At 45.1% G+C, this 25,848-nt stretch overlaps 1 protein-coding gene across 1 annotated transcript; it reads right to left on the reverse strand.

The window, feature by feature from the left end:
• Positions 1–387: 387 nt before the first annotated feature.
• PKD2L1 (polycystin 2 like 1, transient receptor potential cation channel) lies at positions 388–25,546 on the reverse strand. The gene is made up of 18 exons (XM_030031318.2): positions 25,469–25,546; positions 25,367–25,417; positions 22,628–25,315; positions 18,309–18,471; positions 14,267–14,380; positions 12,195–12,322; positions 10,799–11,055; positions 9,716–9,940; positions 9,133–9,361; positions 8,589–8,759; positions 7,688–7,869; positions 5,357–5,477; positions 4,563–4,661; positions 3,686–3,807; positions 3,254–3,371; positions 2,885–3,021; positions 1,941–2,088; positions 388–914 (listed from the first exon to the last, which is right to left on the reverse strand). The coding sequence occupies exons 3-18, from the start codon at positions 22,676–22,678 to the stop codon at positions 702–704; spliced, it is 2,478 nt and encodes an 825-aa protein (XP_029887178.1). The 5' UTR covers positions 22,679–25,315; positions 25,367–25,417; positions 25,469–25,546; the 3' UTR covers positions 388–701.
• Between the last annotated feature and the right edge of the window lie 302 nt (positions 25,547–25,848).

Raw genomic sequence — 25,848 nt, forward strand, 5'->3', positions numbered from 1 at the left:
TGTGTTAGAAACCATATAAATAGAAGTCTGTTTCCAAACACTCAGACTTAGGACTCTACCAGTAACAACTGCTCCTCCAGTTTATGATATTTCAAATACCCTCCCAATTACATTGGAAGTCAACTCTCATTTTAGTTATCCAGAGTTAAGTGTTAGTATCCTCTTTTCTCAACATCTGAATCTAAGGTACAGAGAAGGTTACCAAAGCATTCTGGAAACAAACAACAGAACAAAACTGTTGGTAACCAGGTAGACCCAAACAACTCAATTTCTCCTTTCCATCTCACACTAACAATTATGTTCTGCTTTGTCTACATGATAACCACATCTTTGTCCTGCAGACAATTGTGTGTGTTGGGAACAAGTTGCAACATGCCACTCTAGACACAAGTGTTCACAGAGTTCTGGGGTCTCTACTTTTTGGGAAAGGATAGATAAAAGACTTTGTGTCAGCCTGTTCCGAGGCAGAAACTTAATACATCACCTGGTTCCAAATTTCCACCTACTCCAGAGAGACAGGGGGCAGAAGTTCTAGCTCTGTGACATACAACATTACACTGGAAAAGAACATCCCTGATTTTTCACATCACTAGTTCCTGGCAACAGTGGTGTCTGTATCCAGCTGACTAGACTATTCTAATAGTGGGGAAACAACTGACAGTGACTTAGTGGGAGCCAGACTGGGAGCACTGGACTGTTCACTAGAAGCGCACATCAGACTGTGGCTGGATGTTCCTGGACACCTGAGACCCCGGCACACTTGACCTGGGCAAGATGGGATAGACCCTGTTTTGGGAAGAGTTGCCACTCAGGTTGTTTGCCTGTACATGTTCCATCCCCCAGCCTTCTGCTGCTTCTTTTCCCAGCTGGTCTAGGCTGTGGGGGAGAAGGATTTCCTGACAGGGTTCTTCCTCCTGCGAACCAGAAGAAAGTGACGTGCAATGTTAGCAAGCTACCAAGAAGTCTAGCAACACTCCAGGAGAGAAACAAGGTGTGCATGATACTTAAATATCTTCCCACATTCTTCCAGAAATTAGTATAAGCCTGCCTGTCTGTTGAAGATCCAATATACTGTTTGCTGCAATACACTGATGACTGCACATTCAACCATTAGACAAATGAGGAGAAATTAATCCCCTTTCACCCGCTATGAGAACGTTCACAGAAATGCTGTGGCAAAACAAATCTGCAAACAAATACTCAAATAGGCTTTCAGGCATGTTCACATGAGAAGGACTCCCCAAAACACCCTTTCAGATGGGAAGGGATCACAAGACTACTCTGCAAAAGAGAGGTTTCTTTCTGACTCAGTTAGGTCACTGTGCTGTTTGGCTGTTCTCATTATCGAAGCCATAAAAACATGAGGTAATGACATGGTTCCCACATGCCTTGCTGCCTTTGACATTAAAGCTGAAGACCCAAAATATGCTGGTTGACTGGATATAGGCAACCTTTGGCAAAAGTCACAATTCTGCAATGAGATGCAATGGGGACACCACTAACAATCTTCCACCTCACGTGTGATAATTAATCCACAGGCAAGACGTTGTTAAGATCACAGTCCACAACACTGTCATGAACTGCTTTTGCTGGGAAGGACAGTACGATATTTTTTTTTATGTCTGAGGATAAGTAGATACAAAGCAACTGAAGACGAGTGAATTGCATCCACTGCCACAGAAATAAGCTCGGCTTCAAAGGAGCTGGAAGGTGTGTTTAAAGGTACCATGGTTAACTAGGGGGACATGAAAGTAAGAGGCTTTGTGTCACTATGCTTGAACAGCAAAGGCTTGATCACACAAAATGCTGGCCCTGCCCAACCCTTTTTATCTTATGTCAGTGGGGATTGGAAAAGCAAAGATGATACCAGGCCTTTTCACACAGCAGGGCTGGTCACCTGCCCTGAAGCTGGTTCAAATGCACGGTGGAGGGCTACCAACCTTATTAACATTATCCAGTGGTTTGCCCAACATGTCCTTCCTCTTCAGTCTGTTTCTTTCCAGCATGTCTAGCTTGCTCACCACTGCATCAATCTTGGAGCCGATGTTGTTTATGGACTGTTCCAGCTGCAGCACACGTTGCAGGAGGCTGGGGGAGACATGGAGACCATTTGCAAGCTTTTTCTTGTGATGAACAGTAGGATTTGTAGCAGACATCTCACAGGCAATGGGCCAGACCTCAAACAGGAGTGAATGCTCCCCATCAGATAATTGATTCATACCCACTGAAGACATAACTCCCTGCTACACTGTGTTTTCTTCTGTAATCAGTGGTTCTGCTTAGGATGGATCCCAACCAGTTTGGATCACAGTCCAGCCACAATATAATCCCATTATTAAATATTGCACCTGCCACTCCTTTGATATGGCCCTATGTGGATTGCTCAGTGTTTCTCAGTAGCAGAATCAGGATCTCCTGATTCTCTGTGCTGTATTTATCCCATGCTCCTCCTGTGGAAGAAACAGCCAAGTGTTATTCTCAGACCTGGAGGATGAAGGCCAACTAGGCTATAAACCAAGGATATTTATTCCCACAGGACCTTCTCTAAAGGTATCAGCTTCCCCTGGCCCAGTTTTCTGAGCTACCTTCTGACCTGAAACATGACAGCATATTGCCTGTGGCCAGCTGACAGCTGCAGAGGTTATTCAAGAGGCAGAAACCAAAATTTCTTAACTCAATCTTTTACAGGAACAAGCAAACTACATTACAAGCACTGTCCCAGTTCTCTCCTGACCTGCTCATTTACACGTGTGCAAGATAAAAAGGGACAAATCTTACTGAAACTGCTCAGCACCAGTGTAAACAGTTACATCAGGGAAGGAAGCAGCAGGGAACCAGACCCCTCATTTGCAGAGGGATTAAACTACTGCCAGCACAAACATACACTTGGAATTCTTCTTTGGAGACCCAGCTAGCCTTATTGGCGTGGTTATTCCTTGTTTCCATGTAGGTCAGATTCTCATCCAGGTTGTTGTCACCATAGGGTTTCCCCAAATTTTCAATCTCTGTATTCAGAGCAACCTAGAAGATAGATAAAGAAACTCCTGCAAAGTTGGATACTAACTCTGTGTCAGCTTCACTGTGAATAACACAAGAGTTTCATGGGCAGTGATATACTCAGCTGCTATCCAGGCAGAGTTGGAGCTGTATTTGAGTTGCCTGCTTAGTTTATACCACAAACCCAAATATTCCTGAGGCCACTTTGGAGTGATCTCTACCAAACAGAGGGTTTCTTTCCTTGCCCTTTTTTTACCCTTTTTGCCTCTAGGTCATGCTTCATCTGCTGTTGCTCCTCTTCATCAAGGATGTGGTTGCCATCTTTGTCGAACCTGGAGAAGGCTGCTGTGATCTCATGGTCTGCATGGCCCAGTCTGCAAAAGAATAGAAAGAGAAAGCTCAAAGCACTTAATTACACTGTTAAGCTCTAACAGTGCAGGAGATCAATGTATTGTTTCCTCCTGCCAGTGACAAACCTAAAAATCCCAAATGGGAAAGAGATAGTAACACAAACCTATTTAGAACAGGACATTAAACATGTGAGGAAAGACGATAACTATTTTTTTGAGTCTTACATAGCCCAGATCTGAGCTGACTGCTCTCCCAGTCTTGAAAACCAGAGAATTTAAATTACCTGTATTACCAAGAGAAAGGGCTAAGCAGGCATCCCTCAAGCTAACCAACTTACTCCTTCAAGCTGTTCTTGAAGTCTTCAAAGTCTAGTTCTTTCGTTCCATTCTGCAGTGCTTTCTGCACATCGGAAATCCGTTCCTTCTTCAGCCTCAGCCTCATGAGCGTCCGGTTGTAGCTCTGTTACCAAAGGTGCAAACAGACATGGACTCACGCAAGCAGTACAGTGAAAAATAGGGCAGAGCAGACAACGCAATATGGGCAAAGAGATTTTAAGCTTTCCAGAAGCAAAAATACAGCACTGCTGAGTGAGCCCCATCTCTAAACTAGGATCACACCTTCAAAGCAACACCAACATGGTAGTCAGGGTCTCAATTACAAAGTTTGCCCTCTGCTTTTTTCCTCCCAACTCTCCCTTTATGTGATCTGCCAGTCATCAGCTGTCTAAGATAATGTCTCAAATACTGTTCTTTGCAGAATATTGGTCCCACAGCACAGAGAGTTGTGACCTTCCAGGACCTTTTCTGGAATTTGTCCATGGGAAATCCAGATGTAACCCACTAGATTTGCACCACTGTAACACTCTCAGCTTAGCAAAACAGGACCTGCCATTTTATTGATCAAAGTACACGCTATCAAGGACTGAAAGAATTTTGTCTAGAGACTATCCTGGGAAGAAAAGTCTCTCAGAAACACTACAAGCATGCTCAAGTAACAGGATTCCCCCAACCCCTGCTTTCTCGTCTTCCCATTGCCAAAGGATCTGGGAGCTTGATTCATCCCAGAAAGGAACTGTAACTCCTGTGTACACCAAGAAGGTGGATCTGGAGTTGGCAACCACAGTTTCTCTCTAGTAAATTCCACATAGGTCAGGGACTTCCAGAAAACGTTTCAGGATTTAGCTAGAAAGTAGCACAGCTCTCATTATTCATCACCTGCTTCAGGATGTCTGAGAGCTGCAGCTCATCCTTCTGGCTTGAAAGCTCCTCCTTGACTTCTGAGTAGGTGTCATTGATGATGGCCAGAAACATGTTCTAGAAAAAGGGGAAAAAGAATGATGAATAAGCATGAGGCATCTTGCCTGCTCCAGCAGCCAAAGCAGCAACAGGTACAAATGTGCAGGGCTTGGTTAAACAAGGAGCTGTTTCCACATGGGGTAGGTATCCCTTGGGCAAATTAAAGTGGGTGAAGGGAAGACCCACTTCAGCCACACAGTGCTTTCTCCCTGGGGACGAGGTCCTTGCACTTAAAGCACTGGCTGATGGTACATTTGTTCCCAGCCCTAATACCATCTTTGGTAGCCTCTCCTGCAAGACCTTAGGTTACATTTGGATTCCTGGCACTGGGTCTTTAGCCTGGTCATTATGAGCATCCCTCTGCATCCATTGCCTAGGAAGCCACAGACTGTCCCCCATGCTTTGTTCACTGCCTGCTACAGAGCAGCTGAACTGATCCCCTTGAATTCAGCTACCACACCAATGGTATTCCCAGCCAGTTTTAGTCTTCACCTTAAAGGATGTGAGTATGGCCCTTAATCGCCCTGTTCATCAAATCCCCAACTGCAATGGCGTGCCCTTTGTCTACTTAGCTCTATTTACACTGCAAAGCTATAGTAACAGAAACTTCCTTTCTCTCTAAACATTTGCACTGCACCTAAATCAGGGATTATCAGGAGGGGTCTTTCAAACACTGCTGTCAATACAGGGGCAAGGAGAACTTTCTTGCTTACCAGGAGCACAAAGAAAACAAAGAACACATAGGTGACGAAGTAAATAGGCCCAAGGACCCTGTTGGCATTGTCAATGGAATTGTAGTCAAAATCTCCAAGAATGATCCGAAACTGGGTGAAGCTGGAGGAGAGAAAGAACACAAGGTCACACAAAGGCACGTACATTTATCCTACATCCTCAGGACAGTCCTGAGGTGAATCCTGAACCTGCCTGCAGCCCAGATGGTCACAGGCATAAGCCAGGGTAGGGTCTAAGTCACCCAGTCTGGTGAGTTAAATGTACCCATGGTATTTCAGGGGTGAAGCAAACTGATCTGGTTAGAGCGAGAGCTGGCTGGAAAGTAAAACAAGGTTTCCACACAAACTTCTGGTTGTCCAAAGTGTGTTTTGATCTAAACAGGAGTTAAAAACAAAAACAAAGCAAAAACAACCTGTATTTTCCCTTATAAAGGCATTTGACTCACTGAAGCCTTCTCTTGCAAGAGAGTTCATGAGACTGTGGAAAGGATGTTAGTACTGGACCGTGCTCTTCAACATTTTGCAATTCATAGCCTGTGTAATGCAGCAAGTTTAAGTCTATTGATCAGAAGTTTGCTTATCTCAGTTATCTCTTGTAGACCCCTTAAAAGGCAGGACTTGGGTGCCAGAGGTCTGTGGAACATCGGCTGAAAACTGCTGCTGTGGCAGATACCTCTCTTAACATTGCGCATTGCCTGAGCAGGCCCGTGCACTGAAGGATTGTCTGAGATTGGATATCTTAACTCACTTGCCCAACATCCCCTTCTGTGCATGCTCATCCACCCACTGGTCATGCCCCATCTCAGGTATCTTGATACATTATCTGTGGGACTTCTCTGGAAATTAATCAGTGAAATGAGCCTTGCAGAAAAAAAAAATAATCCTCCAATTAAAAAAGGAAAGGAAAAAAAAAACAAACAGGCAGAAAGACACAGACTGTGAAGTCATGTGCAGGGAAAAAGACCTTGAGACCCCAGACCCTGAAAATCCTGTCTGAGAAATGCAAAGCTCCATTTCAAATTCCTTGCACTTAGACTATTTAGGGAGCTGGGAATGTTTTCCAGGTCTAAGAAAGAGGAATATGGCATTGCTTCCTCTTCTTTGGTTTAAATTGTCCCAATTTAGTGACGTTGAAATGTCTCCTTCCAGTAAGAAATTCTTTTTACCTCTTTTGCTTTGAAAATGTCTACTTAATCTTATTTAGACTATTATACAGCATATTTTAGAAAACTTCATGCTGAATTTGCATTAAAATGAGCATATGATATGACTACCAACTTTCAGAAATTAAGTAGAGCTGCTATCTTATAAAAATCAGATATATTTATAAATAATATAAAAATGAAGTTTCTGACTTTTTCATTTCAGTGTTTAAAGCTATCATCTTGATAAGATAAATGCATTACTTCTGCTTTTCCCTGTGAAAACCCTGTAGCAACAAACAGCATTCCTTCCAAATCTTTGTTTGAATTAAAGTGTGCTATCTGATGAAAACCAGAAAGTTTTTGTGTGGCTGTTGTGCAGACACTGAAACAATGTGATCAGCAAGTGTATTTGGAAGCCAGAGAATTTAAAAACTCCAGAGTTTCTATCTGGGCCTCTTCCTTAACAAAAAAAAAACCAAAACCAAAACCAAACACTCTGACCCTACCTCAAAACACTTGTTTTGAGCTATTTAGTTCTTACCACCAGAATTACATAAAAGTTTAACCTAATTAGACCTAAAGCCATCTGCTGGTGTATAAAACAACAAATTTGCCAAGGTCTCAGTGACAGTCAGGCAACACCATTCTACTGCCTTTATGGACACACAGCAGGTGAGAAGGTGACAAAAGGTCCTGCAGAACAGAAACTAAATTATCAGCTGAGCTATGATGCTTTTCTGCAGAAAGACATTAAACCACTCTGCATGTTGAATACCCTTGGTGTGCCTAACAACTCCACATCAAGTGAAAGCTGTCTAGGCTTCAGCAAACTGAAACTTCTCACTAAACACTCCTATGGAAAGGCTGGAATTTCCATTGAATTGTAGGGCTGCAAGGAGTCTCAAAGTCTGGTAGGATCAGTTACTCGCGTCCCTACTGATAAACACCAGACAAATAGAAATCCGTCTGTAACCCTCAATTTTCTGTGTCCTTTTGTCCATGAAGATGTTACAGCTGGAGGACTGTGAGCTACTTACTAGCCATTGCAGCTTTATTACCACAACAGGTGTCTGATTAACATTCAGATTTGCAACTGGGGAGAGGTTGGAAAGCAGTTAAAATTCTTTTGATGAAATGATGGAAATATGGATCTGACTTATACACTTACATGCATTTAACAAAGGTACTGAAGTTTTCCACTTGTGTCCCAAAAAGAAGGTAACCCAGCTGGGCATAGGCAAAGAAGACAATGAAGAACATAATGGCAAAGCCCAGAATGTCCTTGGCGCAACGTGCCAGTGTGGAGGAGAGCTGAGTCATTGTTTTGTTAAAGCTAATATACTTGAATATCTGCAAGAAGAAAGAACAGGGACAAAGTTAGGCCAAACCATCAGCTACATCAGTCTCTGTCATATATGCACATGCTTACTAAGACAAGAGGTTCATTGTAGTACCAAAGCACCGAGAAGACAGCCAGGCTAGGGGAATGGTGGCTTAGTGTTCAGGATAGTTGTCCCAGGTGTGCCACCATCTTCCTGTGGGATCATAAACATATGACTTTGTTCCCTGTGTCAAAGGAAAATATAAAGAGGGACTGCTATAAGGACAAATGTCTTGAGGCTAATGAGGACCCCCAAGTACAGTGTGTCTTTCCACCATGCCAAGATGCTTTGGTTGAAATGCAAAGTCCATGCCAACAGACTAGCCATTTCCAGTTGTTGGGTGGCCATCATGAAAGGAAAACATGGTTTGCCAGATTATCCTCCAAAATACTAAAATAGTACAGGATAGACAAAGTTACATTGTACTCAGAATTTTCTAAAATCACTTTTGCACCACAACGTCTAAGCTCATCTCCCTGTCCACTATCTCCAAATAACTGGCCTCAGAATGCAGGGTGAAAAGTTGTCTGGATTACTGCAAAACAGAGCATATGACTTTGAGGAAGATCCTCTGTTATACAGCTGTTACCATCATTCACTCAGAGGGATGGAAGAGTCAACCGCCAAGATATCTAGAGGAAGAGGTCTACGACTAGAGGCCTGGTACCTCCCAGACCCCTACAATACCTTGATCCAGGCAAAGAATAAGTTGACTGCATTCATATTGTTGTACTGTGTCTGCCAGAATGCCAGGAACTCGAAGTCTGCATAGGTGTCGGGGTGTTTCAGCAACTCTCCCAACAGTCTGTTCACCTCAATGGTGCGAAAGATATGAAACCCAATAGCGATGATGGAGAGCTGCAAAGAGGAAGAGGAAGAGTCTGCAGTGACCACTGTACCTATGCTTTCCACAGAAATTAAAGTGTCACAGAATTCCTTGGTATCACACTTCACAAGTGCAGTCTACTGGTGGGGGATGGAAATAAGGTATTAATGTGCTGAATGATGCCTTGACTTCACAGCCTCTCAGGCATCCCTAAGGAAAAAATTTTCTGCTAACAGCTGATAGAAGAGCATGTGTCCATTTACTCTGCTAGTTCATTTTGCTATTAAGAGTAAAACGTGCCAGCTCTTGTCTTATCTAGACCAGTTTCCCCATTCCTTCATTTATTTTGGCTCTTATACCTCTCTGCCATTGCTCCCCCCCCAAAAAGTGTGCAAGGATCCTAACCAGAATGACGACCACATCCAGGATGTTCCAGATGCTGGTGAAGTACTGAAGCTTGTGGATACGCAGCTCCAAAATCTCCTCCACCACATAGTAGAAGATGAAGACACAAAAGACAATTTCACAGGCAACAATGAAGAAGTCCCATGCGCTGACGTATCGTATAAGCTTGACTGTCCGGATTTGCCAGGAGGGAATGGCACCACCAGTGGCTGGAAACTCAACCACTAACCTTGAAGGGGACAAGAAAAGTCTCATAATTGCAAACAGGGAGATGGAGAGTCTTAGATAATTTTGAGGCCTCAAACCTGAGCATGAGCTATCCACCAAACCATGAGTGGAAGAGTTGTGCATGTGTTTACACAGTCTTATCTCTGCTGCTTCATTGCCCATGATAGGAAAGGGTGAAAGGTGAAGAGAAGTGTGACTGGTTATGTCAGGAAGACCAAGCCTTCTTAGTAATCCATACAATATCTACTGACACCACTCAGTCCTACCCCTGGTGGACCATATTAAAATATTTAAGAAACAGTGGCACTGAGGAAGAAGCAAGAGGCAGAAGAATTTTCAGTGGGACTCAGCTTACCTCAGAACACAGAACAGATTGATATTTGCATTATACACAGAGAAATCAATGAAGACAACTCGTGTTCCCCGATCCAGCCACAACTTCTCCTTCAAGACTTGCAGGGCTTCAGCACTCTCTTTTCTGGTCAACTTGAGGTCTATGTAGTATCCTCCCCCACTGTAACTGGTTAGTCTTCCCCAGTGAGATGAGCCACCCAGCTCCTCCTCAGAATGGTACCTCCACCTGCAACAGACAAGTCATAAGCAAAGGCATCACCACCGCAGGCCTGGATATGACCTTGTAGCCAGGAGAAATTAGACTATATCTTCAAGGGACAGAGCAGTTTTTAATTAAAGAGTTGGCACTTAATTCCTATTCCAGATCTAGGCCTACATCAGTTCTTCATTATTGTCAGGTTTCTGATCTAGTGCTTCCCAGCAGTGACACAACATGACTTGCGATACTACAGATGGAAAATTCTGCAGGTTCAGTGGCTACGCCACAGTCTTGTTTGCATGGAGGTTACTCCCAGGACATGCTGTATCACCTTCTATTACGTTGCGCACAACCCTCTGCTTAGAACACACTTGTACTCATGTTTCCTTATGAACAACAGCTTCTTGTTCATAGACCAAGACTCATGCAGCAAGCAAAGAGTTATTAAACTGCAGCTACCCTGCAGCTACCTCACATTATTCTAGAGAAATAGGTTTTCAAGGTGAAAGAGATGCATTCCCTTCTCTCTGTCTCCTGAAATCCAGGAGGGAAGCAGAGAGCATCATCCATTCAACAGATCTGGTCCCACAGGTCTCTATTTATCCTCACCCTCTTAAAAACAGGCAACAATTTCTACCTAATTCTCCACTGGATTTTTCATGGCTTTCCAAATAGGTCCCACTCTGCCACTCATTCTGTTATGCTTTTCCTCAAACAGACACTCAGCCTTATTGATAGACAAAAAGGACTTGCTGCCTCTGACAAGGGGAATTCCAGCCTTATGCAAGAAACTCACCCCAGCATCCTGCAACTCAGCAGAATGTATTTTAACTAGAAGAGACTAATTTGGTTTTTCTAATCCTGAACAGCAGAAGATGTACTTACGCTGTTCCATTGATGAGCCCAAAGGAGACCCTTTCCTCCTTGTCTTCCGAGTACACATCATAGCAGCCCAAGATTTCCTCCCTGAAGTCATCATGGACCACACAGGAATTGTTCTTCACCTTCAGTTGTCGCATGCGTGGGACACCCAGCAGCAGGTTCTCATAATAAATGTATGACTGGGTGTTGTGCGCAGCTAGGGACTCGTTGTTGTACCACTTTGTCCAGTAAAGATTATCCAGAAGGGGACCTTGTGCATACTGCAAGAGAGGGAGAGGAGAACTTCATAGCCCACACATCAGACGAATTTGCTTAGCCTGGCTTTGAGCTAGTAAGACCTGACCCACCCCTTTCTAATCCCCAAGATAGAAAGTAGCAGAAGCTTATGTTGGATGTATGCTGAGGAGGCAAAAGACCAGAGCTGGTGATAGAAGAGTGATGCTGGGCAGCAGGGTCGTTGTTGGCTCTTCACAGGCCTGTTATATGGTTGCTGCACCTTGTTGGGCTAATGAAGAGACAAGAGCTCTACAAGTTTCTTTGTCCCTTCCACTTCATTAAGCACAAGTCTCAAGGAATTGCCTTGGCACAAGGTGTGAATTATGAAAAGGGCATGCGCCAGTGCCCTGGAAACAGTGGGGGAAAAACAATAGTGCCATAGTTCACTGTACTTTTTTAATATGACAGAAAAAGACAAAGCTAACTGACAATTTCTGGCTGACTGCGAGAGGCAGGTGGTTGCAATATCTCAACAGCATTTGCTATGGCTCATATTATTTGCTCACCAATTCTTTGATAGAAATGTGTTAGACCCCAGACATCTTTTCCCCTCTTTATTCTCTTTGATAAAAGACAGTGCAAATTTTAATCCAGCTTCTTCAATAAGAATCTATAGATCAGACCAGCCCAGGCAGGTTAGGTATGCTGTTCCCACAATTGCCCATGAAAATGGACATAGGCCTATTACTAAGACACCAGCATGAAGACGTTGAACTGTAGGATTCAAAGCCATTTCTACCACAAGGAAACCTGGAGTAAATCACTTGGCCTCTCCAGGCCGGTACTCCCTATCTGTGCAATGAGCATCAAATCACAGCAATTTCTTTTTGTTATGTCCTGCCTGTTTAGCTGGTAAGTTACTGGGCAATGGGCTCTTCTGGGCACACAGAACAGTTAGCCTAGCCAGTATTCTGGCCACAGTGCTCAGAGAGATAAATTCTATTTTAAATCAGTGGATATTTTGCATGCAAATGATATTGTTACTGTTGCTAGTAGCTGGCAAAAGCTTGTGGGAGCAAAATGCCTTGCTGAAATCACTGGGTAGCACATTCAGAGGGAACTGAATATCCCAGTCTAGCTGAGATTTCCAGAGCTCCCCATGCCAAGCCAGATTTGTACTCACCACCCAGAAGTCAGCCATGCTGCCAATGGACTGGAAGGAGACACGGCCATCCGAAGAGGTCTGCAGGAAGAGCTCAGACATCACTTTGGTGTAGTAATAGGCATTGGAACTTGTCATTCCATATGTCACTATGAGACGAGACAAGAGGAGGGTCCTCCCTTATGTTATCAATTAATATGTATAATATGATTGAAAAAACCAGGGAGCTGCTAAAGTCCTGTGCACAGTCCCCCTCCCCATCAGTTAATATTTAAAGTAGGGAAACAATAGCTAGACATGATTTAGGGTTTAGGAATAAACTATTAGACAATGGGGCTTTGTAGATAGGTAGAATGTTTATGTCAGAAAAGGTAATGGATTGTGGTCTGACCAACAAACCTTAAAGAACCACTTGGAACTGCCAAGACAGAGTAAGAAGTAGGTCAAAGGTAATTCCTATAGGGGGAGATTGCGACCACTGACTCATTGACCACCTACTCAAACAATACCACCTACTCAAAAGAAGGCAATAAAAGAAGAAGATGGAGCCTGCGCACTAACTTACATAAGAGGCGAAGAAGAAAGAACCAATCATTTAAGGAAATAATAATGAATATGTATTACTTAAGCATATAAATATGGGAAGTTTTAAGACAAGGGTGTGCTGTCTTGAGACAGGCACTCATTCATACGCATCAATGAAATTAATTTGAAAATACCTTGACTCTGTGTGTTATTGGCTTGCACACCGGGTAAATGAACCCCATTTGAGGGACAACACTTATACCTGAATATTGGAGCATGATATAAATATGTTTTATATTCGCTTCCGGTGTAACTTATACTATCACAAGTAAGCTGAGCAAGGCACAAGAGAATCTAATCTCTAATCATATTACTTTCTGCTTTCTTAGGAATTTACAAACTTATCTGTTGCATGTTCCAGGATTTAAAGTGTCAGACTGACAGACTATAAGAGTTTAGAAGCCAGAGAAGACCATTGGATGATGCAACTGAACATCCTGGGTAACAACTTTTGTCATCAGACAAAATTTCTGAGGGAAGTTTTCTTTCTCAAAACAAAGTCCATGATCTGTATTTTGAAGTTCTGATGTGAAGCCATGAAGGTGTAGAGACCACCCTATTTTCCCAAGTGGAAAGCTCCAGGTAAGTTCTCATCTACCAAGAAAACCTCAAACAGGAGCAAGCTCTAACTTCCATGAACATGTTGCTTCAACTCTCCAGTGCTCCTTCCTGCAGAAAAAAATCCATCATGGTGATCACTAAGAACATGTCCTACTCTTGAAAGGGCACCATGAAAATAAAGCAGCTGACATTCAAGACCCCCCCACTTCTGGATGAGTCAGTGTGTGACCACACGTACGTCTGCGTGTGTATCTTGGTTCTTTAGGAAGAGTGACTGAAGCACTGTCTCCCCGGGCCAGCGTGATAGTAACTCAGGTTGGTATTGTCTGTCTGTCTATGCTGCCATAGGGTCCATGAAATATAATCCTCTTCACTGTCCCATGCCACGGGTGCTCATCTGTGATAATGAATGAACCTTCGCAAAAAACAAACAGCCATTGTTCTACCCACACAAAGTCCATTAGCATTCAGTACAGGGACGCACTAAATCCACCCAAGAACAACGGTGTGAGCTGCCACCTGCTTTATCACCTCAGCCACCCCTCCGCTCTCAGAGGGGAAAATTTCTCTGAAACCTGTGTCTTTGATCCCAGGAAGCTTCTAGAACTGCTTTCTGGGTCTTGAACATTTGCTGTGAAACTACAAAAAGACCCTGGGCAGATTCTCCCAGGACTGTGGAGTCAATGGCTAGAACTGATAACAAGGATCAGAAAATACTGCTTAAACCTAACCAATATCAATTAGGTCTAGAGCAATAGCCAGGTTTTTTACTTCTGCGTGCAGCAGCTATTCTGTAGGATAATGACACAACTGGTTGCTGCAGTGAGTGCATGTACAATAAATTCAACACCTACAACAGAGTGAAGGAAGTCTAATAATAAAATCTCACATTATTCCCCTCATGCTGCACACAGAAAAAACACCTATGAGATATGACAGCTACTTACGTAGACAGATGTCCACCAAGAACACAATATAGACTAGCAGCTCTTGCAGTGTGGTCTTCACGTAAAGCTCTCTGTTTTCAGCTGTGTTCTCAGTCAACGTAGTGCCCCACAGACCTGTTGGGTGTAAAGAAGAAATTGGAGAGTTTTGATGGCCGTTCTCAAAGGCTATGTGAGGAGCTGAAGTCCCATTCCCAAAGAACACTGTTGGGAGTTGGATTTTTGTCACTTTAAGGCAAAACCACTTTTCATTTCAAAACTTGGCTAAGAGCTGTAAGAATGTGTTAAATAACCCCTAAAAAGAACCATTCCAGCATGAAGAAAAGATTTGGGGCTGACAGAACTGAAATAAATTGGCTTGCTTATTTTGCTAAATCACTCTCCAGTTTTCTATTTGAGTTCATTATGGACTGATCTTTTCCCGCCTGTTTTTCAACTTACTCTTTGCAGAAACTCCGTCTTTGTCACAAGTACTCTTGAAACCATAAAATTTCTTCTCAGTTGTCCACGTGCCAACAGCTGACCTTTTGATAGAACTTCCATAGCAGAACTGCATCTGACGTTAGCTTTACAACTATTGGTCCTTTTAGTGTATATTGAACCCTCAGCCCCCAAATGTTTGTCCCTTGCTTACCTAAAAGCTCTTGCAGATTTCTTGTACGTCATAAGACTCAATCAAATAACCCTACCCAATATTTTCAGCATAAGATTTAGAGCCAAGTTGTCTTCAGGGTGTCTGTCAATGGAGCTCTGCTGACTTCAATACAGTTATGCCAATTGCACCAGCTAGTGATCCAATTTCTTCACACAGTGAAAGCAACTCATTAAATGTCACCAGGGTTGATCAAAAAGAGAGAAACACTTCCTTTAAAAGGAGCCTTGACATTTTGGGTTTGATGAACCGCCTGATACCATTAGAGTATTTGTTTGTTCTTTTTGTAATGGCTTTCTGTTGTGATTTCTGAAATGCTCCTGAAGTTGAAAGGCATAAGAACTTCCACTTGAAAGCCTAGTGATGGAAGGCATGTCAATAACACCCACAGTCTTGCTGCTTTCTGCAGCTCCTAGAGAGCTCAGCCCTGGTGCCCATCCCCAGTAGTATGCAACAATCGTCTTCCTGCAAGCCAGGATCAAAGGCCACATGTTTGAAGTCATCTCTGGCAGAGGACAAAGCGCTTTTTTCTTTGGAGCAAGCAAAAACGATATAGTGGTCTGTGAACATTTACTCCTCTCCTTCCGATAGCTCTTTGGCATCTCAACAGATTGGAGAGCTTTTTGCACCATCAGCTACCATAGTGACTGTTGCAGTGTCCACCTTCACTCCTGGACAGACAAACCAGTAGCCTGTTCTGGACATGTTGGACCAGCAACAGAAATGAGAGCCTGGAGAAGATCTGGATTAACTTGTGCAGGAGAGATTATCATGTGGTCTACAGGAATCTCCACAAGAGAGAAATCCAAGGGGCAACAACACACCCGTGTGTTCAGGTCACTTTTAATTGACTCGCTTCATCTCTAGCTATGACTACATCACAATCTTTTAACAGGTTTATCTGTTTTTCCATGAGGCAGGGAACACCTCCTGTCCACACGTTGGGAACAGAGGCACAGACTTTCTTTGCTTTGGGAACAGAAATATACTCGGGAACACCTAAATTCAGGGACACTAAAATATCCTTGAAAACTCGGTTCAGAGACTTGCCCAAAATTATACCTGGAGGACCATGAGGCTGGTCCAGTACCCTTTCAGATTGCATCCAGTAATCGTAAAACTGCATCAGCTGAGGTTTGGTTTCAGCTGTTTCTCTAGGAAACATGCCATGGAAATATACCACCTCATACAGGAAGCACGTCCCCATCTGTGTCTCCTTTGGCACTACCTACCCCCTTGGGGATGCATCTGTTTTGGACATGATATTTGGAGTAGAAGGATACTCAAGACTAGAAGTCATCCAGGCTTCCTTATGGCATCTTACATGACTGTCCAGCACTCACAAGGCAGAGCAAAGAAAAAAACCCAGAATCTAGAAAACAGGCGATCAATGCAATTCGTTTGTAATTCTTGCCATCCTGCTAGTAACAAGTTACTGGTAAGAATTAGTAGCAACACCTACATTATCTTCCGAGGCTGCTCTTAAACCAGACTTGTGACCCAGGTGAGTGACTAGCTCACGGTCTCGGATACAGCCAGAGAACCTCTTCCAAAAGCAGTTGGAAGCCGGGTGTCCCTCATTGGTCCCTGTGCCACCCAGATACCCAGCAAATTCTGCCATGAAATAGCTGAGGTGGCAGGAGGCAGGCAGGAACCAGAGGACTCAGAGTTGCTTGGACACAGTTTAGAGACAAACAGTCCTGAGCAGTGACACTAGCAGCAGCAGCTGCTCACTGGTAGTCCAGCCCAGTAGCTGGTGGGGACAAGAAAAGAACTCAATAAGCCAGCTATGACTAGTACCCCCGAAAAGCTATGGACACACAATCCCAAGGAATAGGTTTTAAGCAACGCCCCCCAAACTGTCCTTGGCTAAAAGACTTATCTTTACTACCTCCATTTTCCACGTGAGACACTAAGGTGATTAAATGAAGGGGAAGGGGAGAACACACAGTATTTGGAGAGGCAATGAAAAACAATGAGCACCTAGTAAAGATGCAAAGGAAAGATGCAAATTCTTCAAGGAAAATGTCCCCATCTCTGTGAGGCTGATAGTGGCCTTTCTTCCGGCTGCACTGGCCTTTGGATCTCATCTTCCCAGCTCTGGTCTGTCCTACAACCCTATTTACCACCCGTGCTGGCAGGACACACTGCTGCAACAGTCATAGAAGAAGGAAATGCTGTAGTGTCCTGACAGGTGTTTTCATTTGCATGCTCCAGTTTCAACCCTGGCATCTCACAAATGGAATTTTGATGTTAAAGTATGGATTTGGTTTTCCATTTTAAGTGTCAAACAATGACCAGAAGACAGGATATCAGAATAAAACAGGTAAACGATACACACTACCTCTGAGCAATCTGTAATTACCCACCAAGCCCACCCAGCACTGCTCCTTGGCCAGGAGAAACCTCTAAAGCCTCAGCTCTGGCTCCCATGTGAATTAATACTGTTAGACTGTAACTGCAATGACAAGTAAGAAAGAATTGATCATAGAGGGGCCGTGCAATTCAGGACCAGGCTATACCGTTATTGACTCACATGTACTGTTAGAGGGTACAGCTCTGAGAAAGAGTCTTGCCTTCCAAGTCCGGAAGAAAATACGCATTGACAAGAAAATAATAATCTCCACAAGAAATACGGTTTCTTGCTTTGTCTTCCCTGTTTTTACAGTGTTAGGACTTTATGCCTTCTATAAGAAACCGTTCAGCAAATGCTCTTGCCCGCAGCTGTATCCTTACAGGAGACCTAACTTGCTCCCAGGTTTTTCGATTGCCTCTGAACAAGCCTACATAATATTTAATTCGCCTTTATCTTTTAAACTGAAAACTAGCACCTCTTTCTTTCAGCTGTCTTCAAGCAAGGCTTTGCTTGATACATTCCTGTTATCCTCTGCATTTCAGTCCTGACAATGCTAGATTTTCTCTGGTGGATATTTATATCAGTTCGTAAGTTACCGTAACACAGGGGTCAGTACCACTCCATCTAGAAAATGCACACAAAGACAGAATAGTCTCATCACCAGAGAGATGGCTCCTGTGAATTCAGGACACCTAAGCTCTGTCCAAAGCTCTGCCACCAGATTCACTGCATGACCCTGAGCACACACACCACTGTGTCTGTCTGTACCTCCTGCCTTACAGGAAAGGTAACAGAACAGACCCTGGAGCTACAGCAAGGCACACAGAATGAGGATGCTCCTTCCAGGTCAGCCAAAGATTATCTCCGGAGTAATGCTGGTCTATGTTGAGCAGGTTCCTGGGCTACACAGACACTATGGGGTTTCTACCTCCTGCATCCCCCCCCCCCCCCCCCCCCCGGCCCCCCATCCCCCGCCCTTACCATTGCCCTTCCCAAGGGCCAGTAAATCCTTTCTTAGTGATATGTCAGAGCTTTACCTCGGATGCCTCTGAAGATGTTGAAGCAGCACTTGAGAAAAGGACTTGTCTTCCCATCCACAGCTTTGCTCTGCTCTTCCCGGTAGGGCAGTGGATCCCCCACCTCTTCAAAGTTCTCATAGGGATTCTCCAGGATGGACTTGGGGTTGTAGATGGCCCGAATCTTCAAGGAGGTAGAGGGAGAGCCATTGTAAACAGGATTGTCCCAAGCTTTCTTCCCCACTGCCTCCAGTTCATGCTCCTCTGAGGCTCTAAAGCGGCTCTCAGCTCTGTTGCTTCGGTGAGATGAGCTCATGGCTAGTCACTGCCAGCCGAAGTACTTTGTGACTGGAATTGTGAAGATTGCCTGCCCAGGCTGGAGTCGTAAGCTAGCAGAGAGAGAACCGATCAATCAATGCCAAACAGCTTGTCTGCCTCAGCAACCAGGAGAGGGCACACCAAAAGCTTCCCGCAGATAGCACACATCCTCTCGCTCTTTTATACCAGCTCGACCGGTGGCACCTATCAGAGGGGTGGCACTACCCTTTGTTAGGAACCATCGTCAGCCCTATAACCTCAGAAGTCCTGGGAACACCGACGCTTCCAGGAGACCTTCTGCGCTTCCCGACGGACATAACAGAGCTAGATGTCGTCGTGGGAAGAGGAGGCTGCTAGGAGACGGCCCCTGAGTTGGAGGCTGGGGGGGGGAGGAATGGGAGGAGGCGGATGGGATTTAATCGGACCCCTCAGGCTGCCTGCAGCCCAGATCAGCTCCAGGCGGAGCTCCGGCGGGGCGCAGCGAGGGCTGGGAGCCGTGGTGGGACCCTGTGCAAGCACCCCTGGGGAGAGGGACCGGACGGGCAGCCTTTGCTCCGGCGATGGGACAAGTCCCGAATTTTCAGGGAAGCACCCAAGAGCAGAAACGCTCTCCGGGAGCGGCGGCAGCGCGGAGCCGGGCGGGCGGCGGCACCCGGTGGCGCCGGCAGCTCGCCGCCGGCAGCTCGCCGCGGGCAGCTGCCTGCACTCGGCTGCGAGGCTTGGCAAGTCGTGCGCCAAGCATTGCGGGCATTTCAGGAAGAAGCTGGGGTTTGGCCTAAAACGTCATCCTGGTCAGCGTTTCCACAGCATCCTCTTTGCTATCCCATCGTTAAAAGCGGGAGTAAACTTCTAGGGTTCGTTTTGGAAACCAGAGCTGGGCTTTTCTGCTTTTGCAGAATTTCCGTGAGCCCTGCAGTGCCTGTTGGCCCTGAAGCAAGCCTGAGAAAAAAACAGGATTACACCAGGCAAAACTGGAAATAATAGTAGCTAGGCCTTGCCAACATTCACCCACCGGCCAGCAGCAAGAAGTAGTCCCAGGCCCCGCTGGTTCTGGAGGCCTGTGACTGTACCCCTGGAGGGGAGGATCAGGTGACAACTTAACCCTGGGATGACAGGCTTCTGTCTTGGTGATGAGGTGATAAATGAATTTATAGCCTGAGCCTGGTCCTTCCTTAGGTCTGAATACCTAATTTGGAAGAGGTGCTTCTCCATGGGTACTGAGCGTAGCAATTTTTCTGACATTACCCAGGGAAGCAACATGACTCTTGCACCTGTAGAATCACAGGGCTCAAAGGTACAAGCAAGGGTGTTTTCTCTGGACTACAACGTTCACACAGGTGATGTTGCTGCGCCAGCTGGGATGTGCAGAGACATCCCCTCGATGTCACCTACCTGATGATGGCACTGAGCAGCTGCTTGAACAACAGTGAGGCAAGACCTAATTTGTCACAGGGCACTAAGAGAGCAGCAGCTGGTTGGAAGGTCACTGGCGGTCTGGGCTGGATCCTTGGACTGAATCTGGTATTATTAGGGCCTGTTGTGTTTTACTGCTCCCTAGCAAAATGAGAGTGGTGGAATGGAGTCAATGGGGTGAATGGATGGAAAGCGTTTGCAGAGCTCTCCAGCAGCTGGAATGCTGAGGGATGAGACCTCAGTGAAAGGCCACATGCCAGGGCCAGGCATGCAGTCACACCCCCAGGACCATACAGCAGATATCCCTGCCCATGCACAAGCAGCATGGCTTATGGTGCGGAGCTGCTGCTTTGGGGAAGCACACGGTTTTTTTCACAGTGCATGTCTCGCTGCCTGTGGCAACCACATCACATCACATCACATCACATCATCACATCACATCACATCCTTCAGGGCCCAGGTACGTTGCAGGTCTGCCTTCTTGCTGGCCAGGGCACAGAGCAGGTGGTGAGAGGGTGGACCTTGACCTTCTGTGTTGAAAGACTGGGTCACCCACCTAGCCCAGAGGACAGGTCATGTCTGTGTCACCTGATTTTGAACAGCCTAACACAAGGCAGAACAAAGAGCACCCTATAATTAAGGAAGCACATACAGCGCTTTGCAGGCAGGCTGGGGTGAGTCATTCGTTTATGCAGGTCTGTAAAGGTCCTTCTCAGCTGCTGAACTTGAACTGTACTGTTAGTGCACGCTTCAGTTTTGGAGCGGCATCTAGGTGGGGCTTGAGTTGTCTATCTGGCTTGCAAAATGGTACAAGCACTTCCTTGCTAGGAGGCAGGATACAGCATTTGCATAGGAAGCTGCCTCGTTTTCCACTAGGTAGCACAGGGAGGTATGTCAGCTCAGGGAGAATATGACCCAGACTTTAGGACCTCATAAGTCACCATGGTATGTGTTGATGTCTATGGTGTTTGATGTAAAACCCTGTGGAGCACCAGTATCTACTGGCTAAGGAGCGACACGTGTCTGATAGCACCTTTCAGCACTTACCTCACGTCTTTATTCCTTCCAATGCCTTGGGCCTTATTCACCAACCTTTCATTCTTGTGAAAACCAGCCAACAGAATTTCTCTTCTCCGTTCTTTTTTTTCCCCTCTTTGTTGAGGGGTCCATTTTGCATCAGGCCTAGAAGAAACCTTCCAGAGGTACCCAGGGAGGGCTGTTCCTAAAACCAGAAACAACTATCGCAGTGGGATTCATCGTGTTAGGATAAGACAAAGGAGCACAGCCCGGAAGTTTTCCTGTCAATAAATTCCTTAAAATACGATGTGGGTCAGAGTATTTCCTGGACTGACCACTCATTCACTGCACAGAGAGGTTCCCTAAGCAGGAAGGACTGTCAGCAGAACTGCTCAGACCTAGCTAGAGGCGAACAAAAGAAATCATATGTACTAACTGCATTTGTGGTAGAGGAACTCCAGGTTTACTGCTCCTTTTTTCACTGGCTTGTTTCTAAAAGGCAGTTCTGATACTCTGAGGGGAGCCTAGAAATTTGTCCTGGGGCAGAAGCAAGGACCAGGAAAAAACACGGTAAGTGTTCTGCAGTATAAAAAGCCGCTGTGAAGAAGAGATAATTTGTTCATTGTGACTGCAGGGGTGGAGATTTAATTTAGACACTAAGGGAAGCCATTGAGCAGGTGACAGGAAGAAAGCCCTGGAAGAGTTCACCTAGGGAGGGGATACATTCCCTGCTGGTGGAGAACGTTGTTATGAAAAGGTTAGGTGAAGGTCTCTTAGAGGTGGTAAGGAGAGAGAGGAGGGGGCTAGGCTATATGATCTCTAAAGGCCCTTTCCATCACGGAATTATGTGATGCTAGGATTAGGTCTCCGATCCCTGTCAACGGGCCAGCAGCTTCGTTAGGTAACCTGTGAGCTATTCATCCCGAGCACCTCAAGTCTTGCAGCAGGCTACAACAGCGCGCTGCTGGAACAGCATCCTGTCAGCTGGCTTGCATTCACCCGTGAATGAAACAGTACTTCCATGCTGGAGGGAATAATGACTTTTCAAAATTAATTAAAAGATTTCATCTATTGGAAATCATGTGAGAAGAGGAGACAAGAATAAGAGTTACATTAAAAAAATCCAACAAATCATCTTAATCATGGTATATTGTTTGCACGATGTTGTCAGTGCTGACTCCATTTCAATTGCTGATTCAAATGGCTAATTGAAACAAAATGCTTAAAAAAAAAAAAAAAAAATCAAGTTATCTTGAGGTACACACACAAAGACCCCCACTACAATTTTCTGTCAAGATCCCCAGCAACTGAAAGCTGGATAAAGGAATATCTTTTATTATACTGCCGTAGTTAGGAAACAAAAGACCTGCTTCTGAGTGCACAAACCCTCCTTCACGTTCCTGCAAATCTTCTCACTAAACAAAATATATAAGGCTTGCATTTCTAAAAATATGTTTTCCTAATGATGTCTCCTGGCCTAATAAAATATGCTGCCTTTCCCCATGCCCCTCGTATTGTCTATAGCAATAAGTTGGCTCTTCAGCAGCTATTAACAACTCTGCTACTGCAAGGTTAGGTTCTACAGCACTTACCCATAGCTCAGCAGCAGCTGGGCAGGCATCGCAACTCTGGAAGCTTTGCATCCTTCAGAAATTGTTTGCAAATAATCCTGTGCAACGATCTCCAGAAACAGGACAGAACGTGATGGTGGGAAAAGGAGTATACGTGCCAGATATATGTCCAGCGCTCATGACTGTTTTAGCAATTGCACACTTAGTATTCACAAATTTACATAGCGTTACCATGAGCCTGTAATCAGTTTCATGGCCTGATCCAAACCTGCCCTTTTTCACCAGCTTGTCACAGGGTTGTGAGCTAATCTGGCTGGGGTAATACAGAATTTTCCCCTCAGTGGCATCATACAGTTTGGCTTACTTGTGTTTGTAATTATGGGGATAGCCCCTCAAAGGCTCTCAGGAAAACTGACATCACAGCACTTAAAGGGTGAGCATGCAGGAGCCTCTGCAGTTTTTGTGTGGTTTTGTTTGTTGTTTTTAACTGTTTCTCTATACAGCTAGTCTATGGTGCTCACATGGTATGAATAACTCTACCCTACTTCTTCACAGGAGCTGAAAATTTTGCTCTACAACAAGTGATTGAATCTGCTATTAAAAAGTTTCACCGCCTTCTGTATAGAAAAGAATAAAAGAAATTACAGATTTTTGTTGCATCTAAAAAATCCAAATAACAACTTAAAAAAATATATTAGCAGTAGGTTCCTTCAAATATCCACTGTGAATTTAGTTCCTGTCATGATCATTATATTGTTAAATTTGTAACTGGTTTAGAGGAGAAACACAAGGCACAGCTAATTTTGCCATCAACGTGTAGCCCAATGATCGTATGATAAACGAGCATGGTGAACTTGGGCAGAAGGCCCTTGTAAAGGAATATCAGGCTGCCTACACAGAGCCAAAATAAAAATCCTTTTCAAACAATCCCAATTAAAAAAAGCTACAAATACTATCAAGCAGAGAAAAGAGCAGTGGATGTGTATAATGACATAATTAGATGGTTCTTCAGTCTCATGATGTGTTCTTTTCCTAAAAAAAAAAAAAAAAAAAAAAAAAGCCCAATGAAGTACATATCCTAGATAGCAAACAAGTTATGCAGCAAGTACGGTTCCTGTTATTGAAGTGTCAACATTAGATCCATCCCCTGTAGCGCTAGATGTCAGGCCTTACTATACACAGTGCATTGGGAGGGAATTAATCACAGTAAAACGCTCAAAGATAATCAGATGGCAGATTTGATTTAATTTTCATTTAAAAGTACACATGCCTGATGCTTCTCTTCCAGTTTAGCTAGGACAAGCTTGAATATCTCTACTAATTCTAATTACGATAACGTGGTAAGAATTAAGTAGGGAAAAAAGGCTTTAGTTTGACAATGTGCAATACAGTCCAAAATGTAATTTGGGAAACAGACAAAGTGGCATGTTTGACCCAATCTTCCTGGAGAGAGGAGAATTCACCATTCACGTATGAGACATTATCACTCAAGACCAGATTTCTCCACCTTGGTACACTTTCTCTGGAACACGCGGAGGTTCAAGCTTGCCGTGCGCCACTCCAGTGGGGTCTGGTAACACTGCAGCCATGCACGGCACTCCTCAGCCCACCCAGGCAGCGGGAAAATGTCTGTAGCTGCCTGCTGGATCTTGAGTTTTTGGGTCACTTGCAAAAGCCCACTTCTCATTAGCTGTCCACACCAATCCAACTGCACCACGCAGGCGAAGTCAACTTCGCCCTCTACGCGACACCTAACTTGTACCTCTTCAACTCTTCAACTGACAATTGTCCAAAACCTACCAACAAACTGTCCATATCTCACCCTTTCACTGTAAACTGCTCTCTACTCCATCTCATAGACAAGCCTTCACAAAGCCACTCACCCTGCAATAGTACTCCAACATCAAACACCTGCACAAAAACTTCCACAATAACACTCCAACATCAACAAGCTCCTGCATGAAAATTTTCACTTTCTCCTTAAGAGTCCACCCTACACTAACTGCTGACGAACACACACTGTCCTCACCAAAGCCAAACACTCCAACAACTAGTGCCAAATTCAAATCGCATGTGCACTGCAATGTTGTAGGTATGAGATAATGCAGAGGTGGGCTTGGAAGTTGCAGAGTGTGCACCCTATGGTTTAATATGACATTTTACTGGCAAATGAGTCTTCTCCCTGGGAGAAGTGTATGACAGGAGGCTGTTTAAAGGCAAGACGGGAATGGTTCTCCAGGTCTCTGAAGCTGAGAGTAATAAATTTTATCTGTGTTGTGGCGCAGGATCTTCTTGTCCATTTGCTTCTTTATCCAGTCAGGTGCTGCAGAGGAGTGTGAGAGAGAGAGAGAGAATGAAATATTTAGAACAGGATTAACAACCTCAACATCTCTGTCCCCAAGCCTGCAGACATCCTAGGAGGCATGATCAGAGTTTTGCCATTCTCCCCCACTTTACTGGGATGTGTTCCTGCAGAATGTTCCATCCTAAACACACTCCTGACCCATCTGACATGCTTCAAATTTCCTACCCCAGCATCCCTTCCTCGAGGTACGTCAGCATTTCCCTTTGAAACATACATCAGCGCCATTCCCTCCCTGAGGTACCTCAGCATTGAGAGCTGAAACCTCTCCCAATGCCGTCCTGTCCCCGAGGTACCTAAACGTGTCCTGCTGAAGTGCCTTCGGCGCCATCCCCTGCCTGAGGTACCTCAGCCTTTACTGCCGAAGACCACATGGCGCCATCCCCTCCCTGAGGTACCTCAGCCTTTCCCGCCGAAGCCTCCCCGATGCCGTCCCCTTCCGGAGGTACCTGAGTTTTTCACGCTGAAGCCCACTTGGCGCCGTCCCCTCCCTGAGGTACCTCAGCCTTTCCCGCTGAAGCCTCCCCGATGCCGTCCCCTCCCTGAGGTACCTCAGCCTTTCCCGCCGAAGCCCAATTGGCACCATCCCCTACCTGAGGTACCTCAGCCTTTCCCACTGAAGCCCACATGGTGCCATCCCCTCCCTGAGGTACCTCAGCCTTTCCCGCTGAAGCCCACATGGCGCCGTCCCCTCCCTGAGGTACCTCAGCCTTTCCCGCCGAAGCCCACTTGGCGCCGTCCCCTCCCTGAGGTACCTCAGCCTTTCCCGCTGAAGCCTCCCCGATGCCGTCCCCTCCCTGAGGTACCTCAGCCTTTCCCGCCGAAGCCCACTTGGCGCCGTCCCCTCCCTGAGGTACCTCAGCCTTTCCCGCTGAAGCCT

This window comes from Aquila chrysaetos, chromosome 11 (assembly GCF_900496995.4).
Source record: "Aquila chrysaetos chrysaetos chromosome 11, bAquChr1.4, whole genome shotgun sequence".
Taxonomy (NCBI): Eukaryota; Metazoa; Chordata; class Aves; order Accipitriformes; family Accipitridae; genus Aquila; species Aquila chrysaetos.

Bases quoted from the DNA above. Each gene is read 5' to 3' on its own strand.
- PKD2L1 (XM_030031318.2), bottom strand. From the start codon at position 22,678: ATGCAAAGCTTCCAGAGTTGCGATGCCTGCCCAGCTGCTGCTGAGCTA. The intron at 3,372-3,685 runs GTAAGTTGGTTA...ATTCTTTTGCAG, and splicing joins TTCAAGAACAGCTTGAAGGA to ACTGGGCCATGCAGACCATG. The intron at 2,089-2,884 runs GTATGTTTGTGC...TGTCTCCCCCAG, and splicing joins TCCAAAGAAGAATTCCAAGT to CCTCCTGCAACGTGTGCTGC.